The sequence below is a fragment of the Balaenoptera acutorostrata genome, chromosome 10 (assembly GCF_949987535.1).
Source record: "Balaenoptera acutorostrata chromosome 10, mBalAcu1.1, whole genome shotgun sequence".
NCBI classification, from domain to species: Eukaryota; Metazoa; Chordata; class Mammalia; order Artiodactyla; family Balaenopteridae; genus Balaenoptera; species Balaenoptera acutorostrata.
The window spans coordinates 98689009-98713754 of record NC_080073.1 but is presented as its reverse complement, the minus strand read 5'-3'; the positions used below and the strand labels follow the sequence as shown (position 1 = coordinate 98713754).

Genomic DNA, 24746 nt, shown 5'->3' with positions numbered 1-24746 from the left:
GATTGGGAAGCCCAAGTACAATTTACTCTGGTGCCCACACCCAACCCACATGGGCCTGTTGACCCATCGATGGACTTGAACATGTTTACCTACCACTAGTCATTTGTGTTCTTTACAAAATATGTCTGTAAATAAAGACCCAGAAAAATCCTCTAGAAAAATTAAAGCAGGGTTCATGAATGTGCTTGTTAATCATCTGACAGTCAGCTTTGTTAAACCGTAAACTAATGCAGCAAAGTGCTTTGTACTTAAAGCAGTCTCAGCAGTCATCATAATGTCAGCATAATCATATCACTTCCCATCCAGATTATTCCCCAAGTAAAATGTACATTTATTTGACAAATTAATCAATATACCAATGGAAGAGATTTTGACAATATCAGTGTGTTCAATGTTTACCTGCCCCAAATGCTTGCTCACAAGAGGGACAGATTTACCAATATATATATATTTTTTTACCAATATTTTTTATAACTTATTTTCTCATTGCCCCAGTTAATTTGCTATTATACTAGGTAGACAGACAACTTCAAAAGCAGCCATCTCCCTACATTTCCATTTAGACTGAGAAAAAAATAGATGAGAAATCCATGAAAATATCTAGCTTATGAAAGTGCCTCTTTTTAGGAAAATTGGGATTATTCAAAAATGGCCCAGGACTGGGAGTTAGAAGATATGGGAGACAAAAGCTTTTATTTCGGTTCTGACGCTAATTCTTTGGCCTCATGCAGGTGACGTCTCATCTAGGTCCTCAGCATCCTCCTCTATAAAGTGAATAGTTTGGATGATCCTGAGTTCCTTTCTCTCTCTAAACATTCTCTAACACCACATTTACGTGAGTTTCTTTGGCTTTGGGCCAGATGTTGACCACAGACCATCCTCCACAGAGGTCAGACGGATGTAACAAATTCTGTGACAGCAGGAATTGTTTTGGGTGTGTCCAGTAAAAGTTTTAAAAAAACAAGAGTCCTCAAATTCAGCTACCTTCATGGCTGCCTTATTAAATTTAAATATCATTCCCTGTCCTTTTTACCTTCCTTTGTTGCTCCACCACCTCCCTGCACCAGGAAGAAAAAAGATGAAAAAAACTCTCATGTTTTCTTCTTCCTCGGTTCTTGGAAAATGGTGTCTAATCACTTCCTCTTCTTCCTCGGCTGCATCGTGTCACCTGCACAAACAAGAACAGAAAGAGACCTTAGCCTTCAGGCTTTCCCTAATGGGTATTCTTGTGTGGGTGGACATTCACCCTGACTTGGGACAGTGGAAAGTTGAGGAAGCTTTTCCGAAGGCAAGATGATGTATTTTAAAGAGTTCTGGGAAACCACCAGCACGGCCGCAAGGGCAAGAAGGGACGACATTTTGCTGTCCTACTTGGTGCCTGGCTCACAGCCGGCCAGCTGAGCAGCGGTGCGGTTCATATCGCGTGGCTCTGAATACGCCCTGTGAGCCACTGACGGCTGTTGCTTTGGGCCATGTGTTTGTAGGCTGCACACAGTTCATCAACAAACTTTGAGACTTTGCAGATGGAGATGAACAAACCACATCAAATGAGAGAGGAAAGAGAAGAATGGATATTCACCTAACTAGGGGCCATTCTGTGACCTCTCACCAAATCAGCTTATTGGCCTGGGTAGAAAAGTACTGGCATATTGATTTAGTTTTTAGTAAGCTTATTACTAATTGTAATAAGTAATAAGCTTACTACTAATTAGGAATTACTAATTACCAATCTAATTGTAGCATTAGATTTCTAGAATGACTTACATTTAGCCAACCATGGGTACCTCCATATTTAATGATCACAAATCTTTACATAAACTTTGAAAACTTCATTAACTCATTGTCCTTCCTGTCTGTTGCCAAATGCAGTCTTTTTTCAGCTCAGCCTCTTCTCATCCATTCTGGAAGTTAGAGCCCTATCACTTCCGGCTCGGTATTACCATAGCAATCTCAGCTCCCAATTCCATGCTTTATGCTTCAGACCCTGCCCCCTCCATCAGTTATCAGACCCTGCCCCCTCCATCAGTTATATCTTTAATAGTAAATTTTAAATATCTTATAATTTTATTTGCTGGAACTCCCCTTCTCAGAGGCTTTAGTGACTGATGACTTGAAGTCCTCCTATCGCCCCCTCATCACACTGATTTTCTAGGGCAGACAGCTCCTAATCACACAGCTCTCACGGCCACACTTGAATTCACGTCTCTCAACATTTTTAGGCACAGTCCTCTCCTTTCTTCTACTCCTCATCAATCTATACTATATCCAGTCACTCCAGTGAAGCCTAGCTGATTTATCCAGCTTTACATGCTTCGTGTTCTTTTCATTTATGCTTCCACTTGTTTTTCATTTTTCCCCAGTTAGGTCTTCTCTACATATTAGGTCTATAAGGACAAACACAGTATCTTCTCTTTTCTGAAATATACACTTAGGGCCTTTAATGAATCAGTTTTCAGATAAATAACACGTTAATTCTCCTGTGTTCAAGAGCTTGGTCAGTATAAACTTCTCAAAGTTGTTCCCTCTGTGGTCACTCTGAGGGCACCTAAAACTTTGTTTATCCATGTTGTTACCAACCCTCAACACTTCGAATCTAACTGTAATCAAAACCTCGCTTCTTCAACCCAGGGTTCCAAGGATTGGAGATTCCTTCTCCAGTTAAGAAACACAACAGAGCATGATGGCTTAGAGAGAAACAGCAGAAGCAGCAGCAGAAGTGCTGGTGGGAAGTTCCTCTGGGGGAGGAGGGCAGATGGCTTCTTCCAGCGGATCAGGGTCTCCCCTGTCCAACACCTTGAAGCTAGATAGAGCACCAGGAAATTCCCACATGCCCACCCATGTGCTAGAGAAGGCACCATCCCCAGATGTGTCTCTGTGTGGAGCTCTAACAGTCATTTCATTCTGTAGAGACGTACACGGTGTGACTATCACAGAAATCACATTTTTCTTTTTGTTTCTAGCAGGTGGGGATGGTTCCTTAGTCGTGAATTCTTATGAGGCTGAGCAGTCTCTAGACTTCTTTGAGTCTTCAGAATTTATCTCTGACTGTGTTTCCACAGTGCATGGCTGGAGATAAGGGAAGTGTTGACTTAGTAATAGACCATATTATCTCTCCCAAAGTTCACAAAATGGATTTCGAACTGGTTGAGAAATAATGTTCCTTGTTATCACTCTTTTCCTCATTGAAGGGAGTCTTTCCCAGTGGAACACCTCCTAGTTGGTGGTTAGGGGGTTAGGTCCACCCTGATTTCGTTTGTTTCAGTTTTTGTTTTACTGAAGTATATTTGATTTACAATGTTATATTAGTTTTAGGTATACAACATAGTGATTTAATATTTTTATAGATTATACTTCATTCAAAATTATTATGAAATATTATATTTCGTGTGCTGTACACTACATCCTTGTATCTTATTTATTTTATACATAGTAGTTTGTACCTCTTAATCTCCTTCCCCTATCTTTCTCCTCCCCCACCCCTCTCCCCACTGGTAACCACTAGTTTGTTTTGTGTATCTATGAGTCTTTTTCTGTTTTATTATATTCATTCGTTTTATTTTTCAGATTCCACATATAAGTAAAAATATACAGTATTTGTCTTTCTCTGTCTGACTTACTTCACTAAGTGTAATACCCTCCAGGTCCATCCATGTTGCTGTAAATGGCAAAATTTCATTCTTTTTTCTGGCTGAGTAATATTCATATGTTATCTTCTTTATCCATTCTTCTGATGCTGGACACTTAGGTTGCTTCCATATCTTGGCTATTGTAAATAGTGCTTCTATAAATATTGGGGTGCATATATCTTTTCAAATTAGTGTTTTCCTTTTCTTTGGATGTATACCTAGGAGTGGAATTGCTGGGTCATATGGTAGTTCTATTTTTAATTTTTTGAGGAGCCAATTTACATTCCCACCAGTGTGTACTAGAGTTGCCTTGTCTCTCCATCCTTGCCAGCATTTATTATTATTTGTCTTTTTGACAATAATAGCTGTTCTAACAGGCGTGAGCTGATATCTCACTATGGTTTTGGTTAGCATTTCCCTGATGATTAGTGATGCTGAGCATCTTTTCATGTGCTGGTTGGCCATCTGTATGACTTCTTTGGAAAAAAGTCTATTGAGGTCTTCTGCCCATTTTTTAATTGGATTGTTTGTTTTCTTGATATTGAGTCATATGAGCTCTTTAATATTTTGGATATTAACCTGTTATCAGACATATCATTTGCAAATATCTTCTCTCATTCAATAGGTTGTCTTTTCATGTTGTTGTTGGTTTCCTTCACTGTGCAAAAGCTTTCAAGTTTAATTTGATGTAGTCTTATTTACTTATTTTTGCTTTTGTTTCTCTTGCCTGAGGAGACAGATCCAAAAAAAATATTGCTAAGATTTATGTCAAGGAATGTACTGCCTGTGCTTTCTTCTAGGAATTTTATGGTTTCTGGTCTTACATTTAGGTCTTTAATCCATTTTGAATTTATTTTTCTGTATGGTGTGAGAAAATGCTCTAATTTCATTCTTTCACATACACCTGTCCAGTTTTCCCAACACCACTTACTGAAGAGACTGTCTTTTTCCTGCTTTATATTTTTGCCTCCTTTGTTGTAGATTAATTGGCCATATGTGCATGGGCTTATTTCTGGGCTCTTTATTCTGTTCCATTGATCTGTGTGTCTGTTTTTGTGCCAGTATCATACTGTTTTGATGACTGTAGCTTTGTAGTATAGTCTAAAGTCTGGGCACATGATGCTTCCAGATTTGTTCTTTTTTCTCAAGATTACTTTGGCTCTTCAGGGACTTTTGTTCTTCCATACAAATTTTGGAAATTTTTGTTCTAGTTCTGTGAAAATGTCATGTGAGTGTTTCAATAGGGATTGTATTGAATCTGTAGATTGCTTTGGGCAGTATGGACATTTTAACAATATTAATCCATGAACACAGAATCTTTCCATTTAATAGTATCATCTTCAGTTTCTTTTATCAGTGCCTTATGTTTTTAGGGAATAGGTCTTTCACTTCACTGGGTGAGTTTATTCCTAGATATTTTATTGTTTTTGATGTGATTGTAAATGGGATGATTTCTTACTTTCTCTGTCCGATAGTTCATTATTAGTGTATAGAAAAGCAATAGATTTCTGTATTCATCTTGTATCCTGAAACTTTAGTGAATTCATTTATTTGTTCTAATAGGTTTTTTTTGGTGGAGACTTTAGTGTTTTCTATATATAGTATCATGTCTGCAAATAGTAACAGTTTGACTTCTTCCATTCCAATTTGAATGCCTTTTAATTCTTTTTCTTGTCTGAGTGCTGTGGCTAGGACTTCCAATGCTGTGTTAAATAGAAATGGTGAGAGTGGGCATCCTTGTCTTGATCCTGATTGTAGAGGAAAAACTTTGCTTTTCACTGTTGTATATGATGTTAGCTGTGGGCCTTTATTATGTTGAGATATGTTCCCTCTGTACCAACTGTGTTGAGAGTTTTTATTACGAATGAGTGTTGAATTTTGTCAGATGCTTTTTTTTGCGTCCATTGAGATTATCATGTGATTTTTATCCTTCATTTTGTTAATGTGGTATATCACATTGATTGATTTGCAGATATTGAATCATTCTTGCATCCCTGGAATAAATCCCACTTGATTATGGTGTATGATCATTTGTATATGTTATTGAATTCAGTTTGCTAATATTTTGTTGAGAGTTTTTGTGTCTATATTTATCAAGAATATTGGCCTATAATTTTCTTTTTGTGTAGTGTCTTTGTCTAGTTTTGGTATCAGAGTAATGGTGGCCTCATAGAATGAATTTGGGAGTGTTCCCTCCTCTTCAATTTTCTGGAATAGTTTGAGAAGGATAGGTATTAACTCTTGTTTATTTGTTTGGTAGAATTCACCCTGTGAAGTTGTCCAGTCCTGGACTTTTGTTTGTTTTGGGAGTATTTTGATTACTGATTCAATTACAATACTAGTAATCGGTCTGTTCAGATGATCTATTTCTTCCTGATTTTGTCTTGGAAGATTGCATGTTTCTAGGAATTTATCCATTTCTTCTACATTGTCCAATTTGTTGGCATACAACTGTTTGTAGTGATTTCTTATGATTTTTTGTATCTCTGTGGTATAGTTTGTTATTTCTCCTCTTTGGCTTCTTATTTTATTTGGGTCCTTTCTTTTTTTCTTGATGAGCCTAGCTAAAAGCTTATAAATTTTGTTTATCTTTTCAAAAAACCATCTTTTGGTTTTATCAATCTCTTCTATTTTTTAATCTCTATTTTATTTTCTCTCTGATCTTTATTATTTCCTTCCTTCTGCTGATTTTGGGCTTTTTGTTCTTTGTCTAATCCCTTCAGATGGTAGATTAGGTTGTATGAGATTTTTTGCTTGTTTCTTTCTTGAGATGTGCCTGTATCACTGTTAACTTTCCTCTTAGGACTGCTTTTGCTGTGTCCCATAGATTTTGGAAAGTTGTGTTTTTATTTTCATTTGTCTCGAGGCATTTTCTGATTTACTCTTCAATTTTTTTGTTGGCCCCTTGGTTTTTCAGTAGCAGGTAGTTTAGCCTCCATGTGTTTGTGTTTTTCTAAGTTTTCTTCCTGTAATTGGTTTCTAGTTTCATACTGCTGTGGTCAGAAAGGATGCTTGATACAATTTCTATCCTCTTAAATTTTTTTGAGACTTGTTTTGTGGCCTGGAATGTGATCTATCCTGGAGTACACTCTATGTGCACTTAAAAAGAAAGTGTATTCTGCTTTTTTGGATGGAATGTCCTGTAGTTATAAGTCCAACTACTCTAATGTGTCACTTAAGTCTACTGTTTCCTCATTGATTTTCTTTCTGGATGATCTGTCCATTGATGTACATGGGGTGTTGAAGTCCCCTATTATTTTATTATTGTCAATTTCTCTTTTTATGTCTGTTAACATTTGCTTTATAAATTTAGGTGCTCCTATACTAGATGCATATATGTTTATGAACATTATAGCTTCTTCTTGTATTGATCCCTTTATCATTATGTAATGTTCTTCTTTGTCTTTTATTACAGACTTTGTTTTAAAGTCTACTTTGTCTGATATGAGCATTGCTACCCCAGCTTTCTATTCATTTCCATTTGCATGCAATATCTTTTTCCATCCCCTAACTTGCAGTCTGTGTTTCCTTAGCTCTGAAGTGAGTCTCTTGTAGGCAGCATGTTTTTTTATTCAGTCAGCCACTCTATGTCTTTTGATTGGAGCATTTAGTGCATTTTTATTTGAAGTGATTGTTGATAGGTATGTACTTAATGCCATTTTGTTATTTGTTTTCTGATTGTTTTTGTAGTTCTTCTCTATTCTTTTCTTCTTCTTATGGTCTCTTCCCTTGTGATTTGATGATTTTCTTTAATGTTATGTTTATGTTCCTTTCTAGTTTTTGTATATATATTGTAGTTTTTTGACTTGTGGTTATCATGCAGTTCATATATATTGATCTGTAACTATATCTATTTATTTTAAACTGGTAGTCCTTTAAGTTCAAACACATTCTAAAAGGTCTACATTTTTTCTCCCCCTACACCATGTTTTGTATTTTTGATGTAATATTTTACATCTTCATGTCTGTCCCTTACCTGTTTATTATAGTTACAGTTGATTTTACATTTTTGTCTTTTAACCTTCATACAAACTTATTTCAGTGGTTGATCCACAGTCTTTATATTTGTCTTTACTAGTAGGATTTTCCCCTTCCTATAATTTCTTATCTCTTGATATAGCCTTTTCATTTTCATTTAAAGACTCCTTAACACTTCTTGTAATATTGGTTTAATATTGATGAATGTTAGTTTTTGCTTGTCTGAGAAACTCTTTTTCTCTCCTTCAATTCTGAATGATAACCTTGCTGGGAGGAGTATCCCAGGTTGTAAGTTTTTTCCTTTCAGCACTTTATCTATATCATGCCACTCCCTTCTAGCCTGCAAAGTTTCTGCTGCAAAATCAGTTGATAGCCTTATGGGGGTTCCCTTGTAGGTGACTCTTTGTTTTTCTCTTGCCACCTTTAGAATTCTCTTTTTATCTTTAACTTTTGCCATTTTAATTATGATATGTCTTGGTGTGGGTCTCTTTGAGTTCATCTTGTTTGGAACTCTCTGTGCTTCTTGTACCTGGATATCTGTTTCCTTCTTCAGGTTTGGGAAGTTTTGAGTCCCAGTTTTATCAATTACATTTTCTACCCTTTTTTCTCTCTCTTCTCCTTTTGGGAACTCTATAAGTCAAATGTTAGTACGATTGATGTTGTCCCAGAGGTCCCTTAGACCATTCTCATTTTTAAAAATTTGTTCTCCTTTTTGCTGTTCTGATTGGGTGACTTCCATTATTCTGTCTTTCAGATTGCTTATGCATTGTTCTATATCACCTAATCTCCTGTTCATGCCATCTAGTGTATTTTTCATTTCAGTTATTGTATTCTTCAACTCTGACTGGTTCTTTCCTGTATTTTCTAGTTCTTTGTTGAATTCTCATCGTGTTCATCTGTTCTTTTCCCCAGTTCAGTTAATATTTTTATTACTATTTCTTTGTACTCTTTGTCAGATAAATTATTTATCTCTGTTTCATTAGCATTTTTTCAGGTATTTTTTTCTTGTTTCATTTTGTCTTCCCATTTTGTTTAACTTTCTTCGTCTGTGTGAAATCAGGTGAAACAGTTGCCTGTCCTAGTCTTGATGTCACGTCCTCGTGTGGGACCATTCCCGTGCAGTCTGTGTGAGCCCAGTGGCTTTGGTGGGAGAGCTGGATTTGAGGTGAGCATGATCTGCATCTTCCCCCAGGGTGTGCTGGTAGCCACTGCCTTGGTGGGAGGTAGGCCTGGAGTTGGAGGGGCTAGAGCCAGAGCCAGGTGCAAGCCAGGGCTGCTTCTGTGCTCAATGACTGTCACTGCTCTGTTGGGGGTTGGGTTGAGGGCGGAGGGGCTGGAGCAGGAGCCCTGAGGGAGCTTGGTTTCTCTTGGGTATGATGGCAGTCTCCATCTTGGTTTGGGACAAGGTCAGGGCCTAAGGTCTTGGGGCCGCACTTCTGTGCTGGTTTTACTTTTTCCCCAGTGTGTGCCCTCAGTTAGAGGCTGGGTCAGGGCTGGAGGGGTTAGTGCCATGCCACTGAGCTGACCGGTCACCACCCCTCCTCCCCCAAGTGTGCACAGAGATCTGTGCTCCAGCGATGGCATTCTCCATCCGGAGTGTGGGCAGGGATTCGTGAGCTGGTAATGGTTGCCTCTACCCTGGTCAGAGGCAGGGCCAGGGTCCAAACCAGCTCCATTCCCTCCAAGTGTGCACATTCTCGTGGGCAGTGGCAGCCTCTGCCTTAGTGGAGATCAGTGCTGGAGCAAGAGGGGCTGGAGCAGGTGCCTGGTGCAGGCTGGGGGGCACACTGGGATGGTCCCTAGGCATTTTTCAATCAGCTGCCTCTTTGCTGTCACTGGGAGTAAGCAGATCTGTGCGTGTGCTCTTCAAGAGTGGAGTCTCAGTTTCTTACAGCCCTTATTAGTAAATCCCACTGGTTTTCAAGCCAGCCAAGGGGGCTTGTCTTCCCCATGTCAGACCCAAGGGCTGAGGTGCCTAATATATGGCTCGCACCCCTCATTCCCCAGGGAGGCTCCCTTAGCTTGTGATAGCCCCCTCCTCCTCTGTGTCCCCCACCAGCGGTGCGGGTCCTGACCAGATGGCTTCTTCTCCCTTCCTACTCAACTGCGTGTGGACCTTTCTTTACAGCCTTGGTTGGAGAATAGCTATTCTGCTAGTCCCCAGGTCAGTTTCAGTGAGAGAAGCTCTATATGCAGTTGTAGTTTTGATGTGTTCATGAGGGAAGGTGAGCCCAGTGTCATCCTACTACACCATTTTGATCTCCTCCCACCCTGGATTATTTTAGTCCTTTCTTTATCCTATGTTAGTACCAAGGAGTAGAGGTATTTTAGGCCAAACATTTAATGTTCGTCTTGTGCAAGATTCAAACATTTTCTGCTGGCGTGGTAAGGGAAACCATTCCTTTAGTCAACATCACTATGGATACATACGTAATTATATACCTTATTATTCCAATAGTTGGAACACAGGATAAATAAAAGCATACTATTAAAAGAAAAGATTTACACCTATGTATCTACCATCACAAAAGCTACTGCTAGACTTTGAACTGAAAATTTGAAGAACATTTGCCTGGTTTTAGAGGCTTGGCTTGGAAAAGGGTGAGAAGGCAGATTGTGGGGGGGGATATGAGGTGTTAGAAGAATGAGATTTGAACATAGTACAAGTGAGTACAAGATTTGAATGTAGTTGAGTGCAAGAACATGAGTACAAGTCACAGTGCAGAAGTAGTAGGAGGAGATGGAGTTGAGAGCTGGCTGGAGAAACCCTAGTGGGGAAAGAGGCTGCGGAAGAGGGAGAAGTAATAATCCCTAGTGGACTCTCTGAGCATAGGGAGATGAAGTTAGGACAAGAAATGCAAAAAGGAGATGTATTTTTCTAATGGACTAAATGGTGCCCAGTGAGGCCATGCTTTATAAATACACGTGGAGTCAACTCATGATAAGATTTTTTTTAATGAAATGATTAGGGACAACATGCAAGATAGACCTTATAATAAATTTCTTTATGGGTAAAACTAAGTAGGTAAACTAGATGGCCTCTAAGCAGCTTTCAACAATAAAATCTCTTTTAAATAAATCTGATCTGTAGGAAATAGTATTAAAGGAAGGTTTTAATATCATTCTGTCCAAGGCACTGTCACAAGGTCACTTGGCCAGATTGGAATTTTCAGCTTATAAACTATCCTGGGTGAAAAGGATCTGTGGTCTTGGGCCCTGACAAAGGATACCCCTGGCATATATCCCTCAGTGAATGTAAGGAGAGGGGCCGTGGGCCACAGGTAAGCTGACTGCTTCTCCAGCTACACCTACATATAAGAGGCCCTCCATTTTGGCCTGGAGGCACTTAGTCCCTTTCAGTGCCTGGTATATCTTGTAGATTGGGTTTCTCTTCCTGATGGACTTGTGTCGTGGTGTCGGCATCCTTATGTCTTATCAAGAAGGAAAAAAAAAAAGAGAGAAAATTAAGTAGTTAAGTGGCAGAGAAGGAGGCCTATACTGGGACCCCCTGACAGCCCCTTTCTCCCATTCAGAGTGGAAATAATCTGTCTGGAGTATCCCTAGATGCTCAGCCATGGTGAGCCAAGTTTTCAGTGATCTACCAAAGACTGCTTCCCCCTGCCGGCTTCCATCATTGTTTGAAATCAGTGTTTCACCTAGCTCTGCCTGAAAAGTAGAAATTGACTCTTTCCTGGTGGGTATCTGGTCCCAGTAATTGACTCAGTGTTTGTCCACCCTTCTGTTCCATGATACAGAAAAGCTAGCACAGGTCAGGAAATGAGATGGTGACAAGTCAAGCAGGGTGGCCCTCTGGAACCTCTTGAGAGCTTTTTGAAGGCCAGAGGACCTTCCTGAGGGCTTGACAACAGTTGTCTCCCTGGCGCACAGGGTCAGCTCTCTGCATCTGTATACCCCTGGAGAATGTCACACACTTTCCAAGTTTACATTTGATTCCTGGTATCACTCCTTATTATTGCCCTTCTCAATCTCTTCTTCATTTTCACCCACTGACATGACTCACGAGGAGGTAGAAAGTGGGTAGACGTGACCATCATTTCCAACACCCTTCTCAGCCAAGCAGCTGACTTGGGAGAACACCACATTGGACAAGGATGCTTGTAGACATAACTATTTAAACTGAAAGGAGTCCAGGGTCCTGTGGCACATAGGGCCTTGCTCTCGGACCAGCAGTGTCAGTCTCTCTGGGGCACATGTTAGAAGGACAGAATCCCAAGCTGTCCTCCAGATCTACTGAATGAGAATCTACATTTTAACAAGATCCTAATTTTAACAAGATTTTCAGGCACATACAGGTTTGAGAAGCGCTGTTCTGTGACAGTGGTTCTTGACCCTGACTGCAAATTAAAATAACTGGGAAGCTTTTCAAAATACCAGTGCTGAGTCCCCATCTCCATAGATAGATTTAATTGGTCTGGGGTGGACCTGGGAGTTAGTATTCTTAAAATTCCCCTAGTGATTTTGTAACGTGCAGTCAAGATCAAGCATTACTGCTAAGAGAGATACTTGCATATTACCTGGGTCTTGACCGATACTTCTTGATCACTTGGTTAGTTGGCTGGCGACTCCCAATCAGGCCACACTGTGGCTCAGAAATTTCAGAAGCAGAGATTCTAATCAATTCTAATCTCAATTAGCCCAGCCTCCTGCTTCACTCTGTAAGTTCTTCAGGAACTACACCCTCTCTGTCAGTTTGCATTCAGTTAGGTGGCTGTTACTTTTAATCACCTTCAGCTGGGGAAACTGGTAATTTATGCATGAAGTTGAAGGGGATGATTGGAATATCCACATAGAAAAGAAGGTTACTGATTTTTCCTTGGAAAGAATGAAATGAACAGCAATAGTGACTAACCCTGTGTGCCAGACCCTATACTTGGCAGTTGACACGTCCCAAGTCATTTATTATCCTCCAGAATCCCACGAGGAGGTACTAATATTGTCTCCATGATGTGTAAGAGAAAACTGGAACACGAAGACATTGAGTGCCTCGCCCAGTGAAACAGGTCTATAAGTGGTAAGCCCAAGGTAGGAACCCAGGCACAGAACTTTTCTCCAAACCACAGCCGCCCACTGCATCACTAAAGCACTCCTTTGAATTTCTGCTCTCATCCAAGGAAGCTCAGGCTGTGGGAAAAGGTGAGAAAGTAGAATTAGCCCTGAATTTGGACAGAGTAGGTGGCCACTTAACATGTTTCCATAGATCCAGAACAGAGGGTCTAGAGGCAGACTCAGAGATAGAGGGACCGCACAGTGTGTTGTCCAAGCCTAGACAATGTAAAATTCTATTCACACTGGCACAGCTGGCATTAACCAGGACTGTCCTAGGCAAACTGAGATGTGCAACTGCCTTTCTTATAGGTCGTCTCATCAGCGAGGAGTTGAAGTGCATTAATACAGGATACATGGTTGGTTTGTGGCCAGGTGAAGGACACATCCTAGTTTTCTTGATTCCTATTCCGATGCTCTTCTCCTGTTTTGTATTGCCTGCCCTAATTTTCATCTCTTTTTCGGCAACTCTCTAACCAGTATACCGTATCATACCCTCCTATTCTCCTTAAACTCCCTGTCCCACACTTTAATCTCCAACCAGTAGAGTCACTCCTTGACCACTGTCTCCAGAACAACTTTGCACAAAGTCCCATTTAATGCCTAGCGAGAAGAGGCCTTGAATATTCTCTATTTGTGTTGATTGATCCATTTAATATTGGGGACGCTAATGGAAATGGGGGATTCAAAGATGGATAAGACATACTTCTACCCCTTAAGAAACTCAGGGTCTAGTGTAAAAACAAATCTCGGGGCAGACCAGGGGAGGCTTCCTAGAAGAGGTGAGTTGAAATGAATGAGTGGGTGTGAGACAGGCAAAGACTGGGGGAAGTGAGAGAGCCCATGGAGGTGAGAAACATCAATGTGTAGGGGAAACAAGGGGTTCCGTGCTGCTGGGGCACAAGTTTAGAAGAAGGAGAGTAAGAGTCAAGGCAGGGACTGGGTCACAGTGTGCCATTCCAAGGGCTTGGAGTTTCATCTGATGAGGGAAGGCTGACAGTGCTTTCAGCGGAACAGGACACGGGAAAATGTGTTCACGTATACAGCTCTGTTTAGTTTTAGGTGATTTAAGTGTTCACTGCCATTGGAATTTTAAATGATCTAATTTCTCTTTTTAATTTCTTATTTAACCATTTATAATTAAGATCAGTTCAGAATTTAACACATTTATGATCCTATTCTGATGCTATATAGAACTTTTTACCCATTCTATTCTTAAGGAGTTTAAAATCTAGAGAGAAGAGAGAGACACATAGCCACTGACGGTAGTGTCCGTCGTTCACATGAACATTCACATATGCATGATGCAAATGAGGGTCCACACGTTGATGCCAGCCTGCTTGCTCATTGGGATTCAACTGTAGTAGACAATTGGATGTAGCACTTAAACAATGAGGCTTATTGAAAAGAGCTTTGTGTTGAAAATAGTATTGATTTAAAAAGTTATTGTTCTCTAAGCACTGAGTAATCACTTTTTTTCTCTGCACATTTTCTGCCAAGTTTTAAATGGATTAGTGTCTTGCTTTCTTTCTTTTTTTTTTTTTTTTTTAATATAGATTTGGGGAAGGCATCAACAATCTACCCAGAACTTCAAGGAGCCAAAACTAGTTAGAATTAGATGTCAGCACATCTGAAATGTCAACACATTTTTTTCTGGATAATTTCCTGTGATTTGAAATCCTGATTTTTTGAGTCATTTTTAGTATTCCATTTTTTAAGTGTTTGCTTTCAAGGAGGATATTGCCTCTGAGGCTTTCTCAACCAGTTAAATTCTCCAAGAGCAGAAAATATGTGAAAAAGCCAAGTTGCATGCTTATTTCTCCAGGGTCTCAGTCTCCTCTCAGAAATACAGACTCTTGTACTGAACCTTCTGAGACTGTTGGTTTTTTTTGCATACACAGGCTTATGTTTTCACACCAGTTCATAGATTGGGCGGAAGATGCCACTTCTATTTTAATAGAACAGAATGGCATGTGGGTGTGTGATGTGGGGGACTGTGTGTGACTCTTGCCTTCCTTATATACAAAATCAGAGTGGAGTTCCTGCGCTTCTCCTTGGATAGGTAAAAAATCCTGGCTATTTTGCAACCTGACTTTTTGGTGGTTACTTTTCCGACAGAAAATATTCTGGGAGGTGAGGGCAGTAGGGGAAGCAGGGAGAGAATAAAATCTTCCACTTTGAAATCAACTAAGTTAAGATTGCTTTTTTTCTATGAAGAAGCAACATGGTTCTGCCTACCTATAATTAGAAAGCTTAGCTTACGGGCATATTCACATTGCCTAAACCCCAAGTGAGAATTTCAGTCTCAAGTACAAGGTGTGATTCTACCTGGTGAACACTTTACTAAAGGTTGAGAAGCAACCTCATGAGAGAGGGATGGACACACATCAGGGAAGGCACTGCTGAGGGTGGAAGAGCTAAGAGGGTCATCTGGATCCATTTCTTTCAAAGAGGAATTCTCGGCATTTAATAACTTGTGAACCTCAAGTCCTCACTTAAGGGAGGGAGAGACCTTGAGTCGGTTTTTTCATGCAGGGGTTGGTGATACCCGTGCTCTCTGGGTCCTGAGCTCTCTAAACAAGATGATTTTTAGCCTTAAAGTTAAATGAGGTGTTGTTTGGAGGAGAAGGGGAGATAATTTGATGGGGTCCTTTGAGAAAGTATGAACTTCCCCCAGGCTTTTCCTTTGCCGGCTTTGGACAAAGGCATCAAACATCACTGCTTTCTGCGTTACTGGTTTCTCCTTCTGTTTCCAGGAGGAGTCAAGAGAGCATAACGAAGAAGTGTTTCTACAGGTAAGAGAGAGATGAACTGACCCCATTTCCAGTGGTTGAGCTTCTCTCCAAATAGGTAGATGCCGACGCTAAAGACGTAGCTGAGAGAGAAGAAGGCTGCTAGACCCACTGGGCTGAGTTTGGCAAACACGGGATACACCCATGTACCGGTCTCAGAGTAGATCCATAGAACCCTGCAGAAAAGGACAAATCACAATGATTAGGACAGCAGGGGAAAAAAGCCGTAGTCTCTCTTCAAGATCATTGGGGTTCTGGAGTCCAGGCAGAGGAAAAGAAACCACAGGGGACATTTAACAGCCGAGGTGTTTCCCGAACCTACAGAAGTGAGTATTCTCTGGGTAAATAGACTGATTCATTGAGACATTCTGTTTCAGGCGCTGGGCTTGGCTATTTTACCTAATCCATTAAAATTCAATGGTGGTAAAAGACTATGGGAGAACACTGAACACATTATTAGCCAAACAAAATGTATAAGAACATGAATTATTTCTTTCCCTGAAAGATATGACCTGCTGAGACATTGAACTTGCTAAGATGGTGCCCATTTGCTCACTCTCAGCCAGGCAAGTGGGGTTTGCTTTTCTGTGCCTAAGAGTTAAGTATAGCTTTCCATTAGCTCTCCAAGCCTGTTGGGGTAGGAGAGGCAGAGATTGAGCATTATTACTATAATACAGTAGACCTGGGGTTTAATTGTGGGCCTAGATTTCAGCTCGTGGAAATAGCCACGGATAGAGTATTAAGTAGGAATAGATGGATCTACAGGAGGCTCAGATCTTGCTCATGTGAGGATAGAATATAAATCATTTCTGTCAGCCAAGAGAAGGAAAAGAAATGCTAGGAGAGGAGCCACAATGTCTAAGTGAAGCCTAAAAATGCAGTTTGCTGGAAACAAACTGCACCGGAAGATGCCAAAGTCTGAAATAACTTTTAAAATTAAATACGGGGAAGATGATGTATCAGCTACAGTTTATAATCGGTTAAGAGCATGGAATATGGAAGCAGGCTTCTGTGATTCGAGTCCTAGTTGTGCTGCCTGCTAGCTGTGTTACCGCCACTAATTTATTCAACGTTTCTCTCCCCCTACCCTCATGTGTAAAGTCGGGGTACAAACAGCATACAGCTTACAAGGCTATTGTAAAGATTAAGGGCGTTAATTTAGCACATGTAAGTTACGTAGAACAGTGCCTGGCAGATTGTAATCATTTCATAAGAGTTTAAAAGCTTCTCTCCTCTGAGGGAATACACAGCGGGTGTCGTCTCAGCAATCTTTCTTTGAGGCTATTCATCTCTTGTAGAAATTAGGGGAGCCTAGGTTATGCTTCAGAAACAACGTTCATATGTGGATATCCCAAGTTGTCAAAGGAGTTCAGACGGAAGAATGAAATTCTGTGCTTAATTAAACTTTCAGAACCCAAGTGCAATCTTGGTTGTTTCAAATACTTTAAGTTTGTCAAATGCTTTGCTGGAAGAGAGGGGCTAACATCAGGGCCAGGACTAGGGTGAGGCAAGGGAGGCACCTATGGCATAAAATTCAAGAAGTCATCTCTGTGCATCAAAGGACACAGTCAACAGAATAAAAAGGCAACTTATAGAATGGGAAAAATATTTGCAAATCATGCATCTGATATGGGATTATTATCCAGACTATATAAAGAACTCCTAGAACTCAACAACGAAAAATAAACAATCCAATTAAAAATGGACACAGGACTTGAAGAGACATTTCTATGAAGAAGATATACAAATGGCCAACAAACACATGAAAAGATACTCAGTGTCACTAGTCATTAGGGAAATGTGAATCAAAACTATAATGAGATTCCACTTCACACCTATTAGGGTATCTTCTATCAAAAAACCCCCAGAGAATATCAAGTGTTGAAGAGGGTGTGGAGAAATTGGAACCCCTGTGCACTGTTGGTAGGAATGTAAGGTAGTGTAACTGCTGTGGAAAACAGTATAGCAGTTCCTCAAAAAATTAAACCTAGGATTACCATATGATCCAGCAATTCCATTTCTGGAATACTCCAAAGTATTAAAAGCAAGGACTCAAAGAGATATTTGTACTCTCATGTTCACAGCAGCATTATTCACAATCGGTAAAATATGGGAGCAACCCAAGTGTCCATTTAAGGACGAACAGATAAATAAAATGTGGTACAGTTATATACACACAATAGAATGTTATGCAACCTTTAAAAGGAAGGAAATCCTGGGACTTCCCTGGTGGTGCAGTGGTTAAGAATCGCCTGCCAATGCAGGGGACACGGGTTCGAGCCCTGGTCCAGGAAGATCCCACATGCCACGGAGCAACTAAGCCTGTGTGCCACAACTACTGAGCCTGTGCTCTAGGACCTGCGTGCCACAACTCCTGAGCCCGCATGCTGCAACTACTGAAGCCTGCGCGCCTAGAGCCCATGCTCAGCAGCAAGAGAAGCCAGTGCACCTCAACGAAGAGTAGCCCCCGTTCGCCGCAACTAGAGAAAGCCCATGCGCAGCAATGAGGACCCAACGCAGCCAAAAATAAATTTAAAAAAAAAAAAAAAAAGGAAGGAAATCCTGACATATGCTATAACTTGATGAAACTTGAGGATATTATGTTAGGTAAAATAAGCCAGTCACAAAAGGACAAATACTGTATGATTTCACTTATATGAAGTACTTAGAGTCATCAAATTCATAGAGACAAAGTAGAATGGAGCTGGGGGGAAGGAGGAAATGGGGAGTTTGGGAAGAAAAACATTCTGGAGAAGGATAGTGGTGATGGCTGCACAACAATGTTAATGTCCTTAATGCCACTAAACTGTATACTTAAAAATTGTAAATTTTGTGTTATGTGTATTTTACCACAATAAAAAAGAAAATTTAAGGAGGCATCAGTCTCAGGGTTCTGCATGTGTAGTATTGTCCCTTGGGCCCTAGTCCTGGCCCTGCTGGTATCACTCTGCTGCCCCAGACTTGTCTAGATGCTACTCTCATGTACTCAAAACTGCACTAGATTGAAAACAAGTAATAATTGTTATCATTGTTACTAATGTTAGAATTCTGTGAGATGTGCATCCATGGATGCGTTTTAGAAGGGTATCCACAGCACTTCTTTCCTGTGTGCCTGTCTCTCCTGACAGGCCGGAGGAGGTATAAGGGACAGAAAGTAAATATCCTCAAGTAGCTAAGGCCAGAAGTTTGGCGTCAGCGAGGAGATCTAAATACACTTCAAACGGGTTGCATTAATTAGTTCACTTTGTTTTCTTTATGTACTTGAAATTAGGGCTTCCTAGTTTCCATGCACATTTATATAAGATAGTCTACAAATAAGGACATTCCTCTAGAAGCCTGGAAAGTTTCTGTTTATTTACTTCATTTTTGTTTCCTCCAGCATAAGGTTTGTAAAGGAAAGTTCCTGAAGTAAGCCAATGAAGTCTGCACTTTCACAGAGAAGGTGCAAAGAAAGTTATAGGTGTGTTAACTGACAGTGGGAAAAGTAATGCAAATACAATTAGAGCGTGAGGCATGATTGCAGTCATTTAATGAAGGGCAGTCAGCAGAGAGGCCTGAGTGCAGAGATAGTCATGGTCAGGTGCTATCACCTCTTTATGGCTTCTGGAATATATGTTAAAAGGGGGGAGAGAGAGAGGGAGGGAAGGGGAGAAGGAAGGAGGGGGGGAAAGAAGGAAGGGAGGGAGGGAGGGAGGGAGGGAGGGAAAGGCACTCAGCACGTGTGCAGCCGAATTGTCCTTGTCCTCCTTCTCAGTCAATGTCAGCTCTTCCCTAGCTGCCATATATGATCCCATGGAATCATATTTAAATATTGCTGCAGTGCACTCATTTCATGATCTCAATCCAGGCTCCTTCATCTCGTATACGTTTCTATAATTGTCTACTCACTGGGCTTTCTTGCTCACATCAATCCACTTTCCACAATGCAGTAACCCAATAATCTCTCTAAAAGAAAACAGTCTGTTCATGGTGCTCCCGTGCTTCCAGTGGATCCACGTTGCTTTAGGAAAACACCCAAGCTCCTTCCCCTGGCCTACCTGGCCCTGCCCTGCCTACCCATCCACCCATCCACCCTCAGATCTGCAGTCTAACCCTTTCTGTTTCTTGAATGAACCCAGCTCTACAGCTTCTGGTCTTCACACAGGCTATTGTCTCTGCTTGGAACACCTCTGCCTTTACCCTTCCTAGGACATACTTCTTGCTCTGTCCCTGGCTGAATCTTACTCATGCTTTGAATTTCAGCTTATAAGTTAATTTCTCCAGAAAAAATTTCCTGACCGTTCTTCCCACAACCCACATTGGTTAGGTTGTTATGTGCTTCCCCTACCATGAATTTACCCTTGTTGCATATTTGACTGTCTTCCTCCAGAGCTTCTGGAAGCTCTGTAAGGACTGGGATTTTATCTATTATGTGCATCTGTTTCCCAAGTGCTAGGAACATGGCAGGTTCTTTATTTTTAAATAAATGGCTGTTTGGGTGGCACTACCAGCACCTATGGTTCCTTTTGACTGCTGTTAGCTGTGGCTTCTATAGACAGGTCTCAGCTGCCTGACCCACCACCGAGAACACTGCAGCCTCTGAAAACTGGAAGGTGTAACCAGTAGCCTTCCAAATGGTAGTTAATTGGATGCTCACATTAATGGAATCACCATCTTCCCAATCCACCAGCTGAAAATTCTGAGAGTTATCCTTGATGTTTCCTTTTCATTTGCCCACTACACACCAATTAATCCATAAAACCTATTCTGTTACACCAATAATGTGTCTCAGGTATGTCCCTCATTCATAATCGTACAGCTATATCCCTCTTCAGGCTCTTCTTATTTCTAAGTTCTGTAACAGGCATTTTGGGTGAGCAGGAGCTGAGATTTGGACAGGAAGGATGAGAAGTGTAGATAATCATTTCCATTCTTAGCCCTCCACCTCCACCCGTCTTCAATTTGCATGCTGGCTGGCCTGGACCCCAGATGCTGATGATAGGGGAAGTTGTGTGGCATCTTCATATTTATTTTCATATATTAATTTACATGAGGGCTAGGGAGTCTTTCTGTGGAAAATGAGGCTGGGATTCTGATCCCCACTAAGATTTTAGGTTGTAAAACAATGGTGCCATCTAGGTGGTCCCAGACTAAGGTCATATTTCAGGAAAGGGTAACAGTGGCTCGGGGAGTGAATTCACGTAGTGCGCTAGTGGGAGTAGGAGAGGATTGTTGGTAGCAGGTATGACCAGGTGGCTGGTCCTGGAACTCAGCTTAGTCTGCCCCTCTGGCAGTTTCTGATGGCTTCTGGGGGTAAGATGTCTATATGTGTAAGTGTGCACGTGTAAACGGGTGCACGAATTTAGAGGGTTATTACGCTTGGGGTGTCCAGGCAGCTTTGCTCTGGGGCCTCACTTGAGTGAGCATAGAATAGAAGAAAGGAATCATCTCTCTTGCCCTATAGGAACTGCTATTGAGAGGTGACTTTAAAAGTATCTTTCCCCAGGCTGGGTTACAGCTGTATATCTGTATGACACTTGCACTTAGCATGCAATACCCTACACGCTAGCAGAGACAAATACAGCATCAGCTGATTTCTGGTCTACCAAGAGCAAGGCGGTGGTGCCCTGCAGGCCAGCTGGGGCTGTTGCAATAGCCAGTAGCATTGTTCGACTTCCACCAGCACAGGAGACTAATGGGCAGTGGCATTGTTGGCAGTGACAGCAAGGGGGGAGGCGTGCTAACCTTAAAGCAAGCGCCGTGGAGGTGTTGGATCCAGGAGGCTGGGTATTGTGGCTTCACAGTCTGTGTGGGAGAGTGATTCTCAGGACTGTGCACTACCTGGGCATGTGTGAGCCCTCACTGGATTATTAAAATGTTTTAGAGATGGAGGTCTTGGAGGACTGGACCCCCTGCAGAAGGGTGTTCCAAGCATCCAGACATGGGATGACACTGGAACTGTGAAATATCCGTGGATGAAGAATAAACCATTGTGATTGAACTAGATGACTTAAGAGTATTCCGGCTAACCTTTATTCGGATATTGCTTTATTCTGTTTTGCTTCCCATGTCTTGCCACTTCAATCCATTTTAAGCACTATAGTCAAGATAGTCATTTTAAAGCATAATTCTCTGTCCATGTTAGTAAGAATTCTCACTCCTACCTCCATGGCAAACAAACACATCTCACATTGTCTGTACCGTGTCCAGCCTCCTCCAGCCTGCCGCCTGCAAGGCTCTGTGAGTGGGCAGTTTCAGGGTGATTTCCTTTTAGTCTCTTTCACTAGCAGGTCCAGCGAAAGTGAATTGCTAGCCATTGCTTTAACGTGACGTGTGCCCTCTTGGCTTTGCGACTGTGCAGTGTTCGCTTTCTCCCAGTTTTTGCTGCTGCAATCCAGGCAGTTCTTCAGGGCCCAGATCCAACGACACCTTTCATGAAGTCCTTCCCACACTGCCCAGTCAGGTGTAACTGCTTCCTCCTCGTGTTCCCTTTGGCTCCTCGTTTTTGTTATGACATTTTATCACTTCCCATCTCGTGTTCTTATAATTTGTATGCATGGCTCATCTCCACTTATTAGGTACAAACCCCCTATGGGCTGGGGCCTGGCCTTATATAACTTTGCTTTTCCCAGCAGGACCAGCCCTGTGTTAGGGGAAATATTTGTTCAATAAAAGAATGAATAAGAGCCAGCAGTAGGAACGTTTCTATTTTCCTGCTCCTTAGGAAGAGCTCGGTGATGTGTTTTGGGGTGAGAGAGAAGGGGGGAGTAAGTGAGCTGCCATGTATATGGATGACTAATGCTTTCCAAAGGAAATGAAAGATTTACAGTTATTACTACTTTGCAAAGCTTTATTTTCCCGCTTAGGGGCCAGCCCTCTAATTTTGCAATCTGAAAAATAACAAAAAGCAAGTGCCACATATGAGGCAGTCCCCATGGTCTTGGTGGATATTTTTAGGTCATTGTAACATGGTTTCAGCAGTGAAATGCTTCTCCAGCTCAGGGTTATTGCCATTTTTTTGAGTCATGTTTGTTTCTCACGCTCTCTCTGGCCCGGGACCGTATTCTTTACCTCATTCCTGCTATGCTGTTTCCCTATTTGAGCATCCAAACTGGCACGCCTAACAGCTGACCTATAGCCGCTTCCCTAAAATATCTCCGTGGACACCCACAGTTTGTGGAACTTGTTGCTGACCATCTGTGGCCATGAAGGTGCACGTGCCCCCAGAGTGTTGTGTAAGGGTGGAGGCAGCTGGCAGCACGGAGGCTGAGCTCCCCTAATTAGGCAACGGGCGGGGAGGGAAGCTTCAATCAATAGGGCAGCATAAAATGCCTGCGTACAGGTGTATTTGCTTCACTCCAGCAAAAATGAGGCCTACTGGACAGAATGCTGATTCTGTACTTCATTAATGATAAGAAAGTCCAAATCCCAAACCACTTCAGCTCCCTGCCAGGGTCTACCCAGTCACATCCCTGCTAGCGATAGGTCTCCAGCCCTTCCCTTCATTTGCCCCATTACATCACTTTAACATACAGTCAGAGCACAGAGCTGGAAGGAACAACATCGTGAAAGCTTTTAGACTGTAGAGATGATGGTAAGCTTTTTTGCATTCTCACCCCTTCAGCATTTAGCAGAGTGTGTTTTACACAAACAGGGAGCTGAACAAATACCTGACCATCTGAATACACTGAAAAGAGAACTGGATTTGGAAATAGAAGTCCTTGATTTAAGTCTCAGCTTTCATTTTCCCCAGCCACACGACCTTGGACATGTCATGTAGCCCACTGGGGCTTCAGGTCTCCAAAGCTGGATGATCTCTGAGTCTCCTTCCACCACCCACCCTCTCTGATTCTATTGGCAGATTGATTGATATTGTCATCTGTGGGCCAACATCAACTCTCTTGAGTTACCACAAATGCCACCAATTGATCTCCCTGTCTGATTCCTCTTTAATTTCCATACTTCAGCCAGCATCATCTTTCGAATCATCTTTCTTACATAAGCCATGTTATTTCACTTCTCTGCTTATAAGTTTTGCATAGAAAAGCCCTCATTTTAAAAGTCCAAATTCACTAACTTCTCCCTGTCCTACAGTTCAGCCATGCCCTCAGCTCCTCCAGCCTTTCACAGATGCTGTTCCCTCTGCCTGAAGGTCTTTTCCCTATCTCTTTTGCCTTATTTCTCCTTATTCTTTGCATCTCAGCTTAGACACCACCTCCTTTAAGAAGCCAGTCCTCCACATCCCCCAGCACCCCGTGCTTTTCCCTGTTAGAGTCTCACCGCCCTGTCTTCCCGTTGTTTCTGTACTTTCCTCTCTCCCAGGCAGTCCCTAAAGGCAGCACAGTGTCTTGTACATCTCTATATCCTCATACCTTAGCACAGTGCCTGGCACTGAGGAACAATTGACTGGATGTGTGACGTGTTCACTCCTAACCATCTTGCTGCACCTCCTTTCTCCAGCACCCCAGTTCCCTGCATTGTCAGAGCTCATGCCCAGGCACCAGTGAGCCAAACCCTCTTGACCACTGCTTTTCATCCTTACGGGCACCACAATTTTCCCCAAATACCAGTCACCTTAGGTGCTCTATTACCTTCTTGGTTTCTGAGGAAGAAAAGAGCAAGGGTAGATGTGAGGATTGATGATCAACTTCCAAGTCCTTAGGTAGAAGAAAATTAATAGACCAAAAGTGTTATCTCATATATGAACTCTGAAAGTTATATTTGGCAAGAAAGAATAAATCAGATGAAAGTCCACCAAAAGAAACAGAGTATGGAAATTCATGTGCATAATCAACCAGCTACCACCCTGCTTCTCCTCAACACATAAAAGAAAAAAATATATCTTTTGTGTATACCTTACCCGACCCCAGGTCCTAGATATTCTGTCTTTAGAGATTTATTCCTTTGGGTTAAGCCAGACTTGGAATATACATGGCGCATGTCCCACCACTCTCCATTCACATGCTATAGGCAGATATTGCTAAATGATAGCACAACTCTTTTGGTAGGGCCTCAGAATCCTTCTCAACACAGTGCTCCAGACCTCAACTACCAGTAGGTCCCCAATTTATGCCTTATTCTCTAAAAGTGTCCTTTGTTAAAATGCAAAGGCCCCAGGCTAGTGAACAGTGTAAATCAATTGAGTCTTGGGGTGGATTTACTGAACAAGTGCTTTCTTTAAGACAGGTGAAACATGAAAGACTTTAGGCACTCGGGGTAAGAAGGGTGCAGAAGGGTGGGAGGAACATACCTTGCAAAAGGGAAGGAAAGGCTAGGGAGGAACCGTCACCTGAGTTCTGGGCACAAA

The 24746-nt window shown here is 41.7% G+C and overlaps 1 protein-coding gene across 2 annotated transcripts in view; it reads right to left on the bottom strand.

Moving 5' to 3' along the window:
- Nucleotides 1-318: 318 nt before the first annotated feature.
- The window catches only part of ADTRP (androgen dependent TFPI regulating protein), a 69798-nt gene continuing 45370 nt past the window's right edge, over nt 319-24746 (bottom strand). For both annotated transcript variants that reach the window (XM_007173950.2, XM_007173951.2), the window contains 2 exons: nt 15485-15636; nt 319-1168 (listed from right to left, as the gene is read on the bottom strand). In XM_007173950.2, the coding sequence (XP_007174012.1) occupies nt 1134-1168; nt 15485-15636 (187 nt within the window). In that variant the 3' untranslated portion in view covers nt 319-1133. The remainder of the gene's footprint in view (nt 1169-15484; nt 15637-24746) is intronic.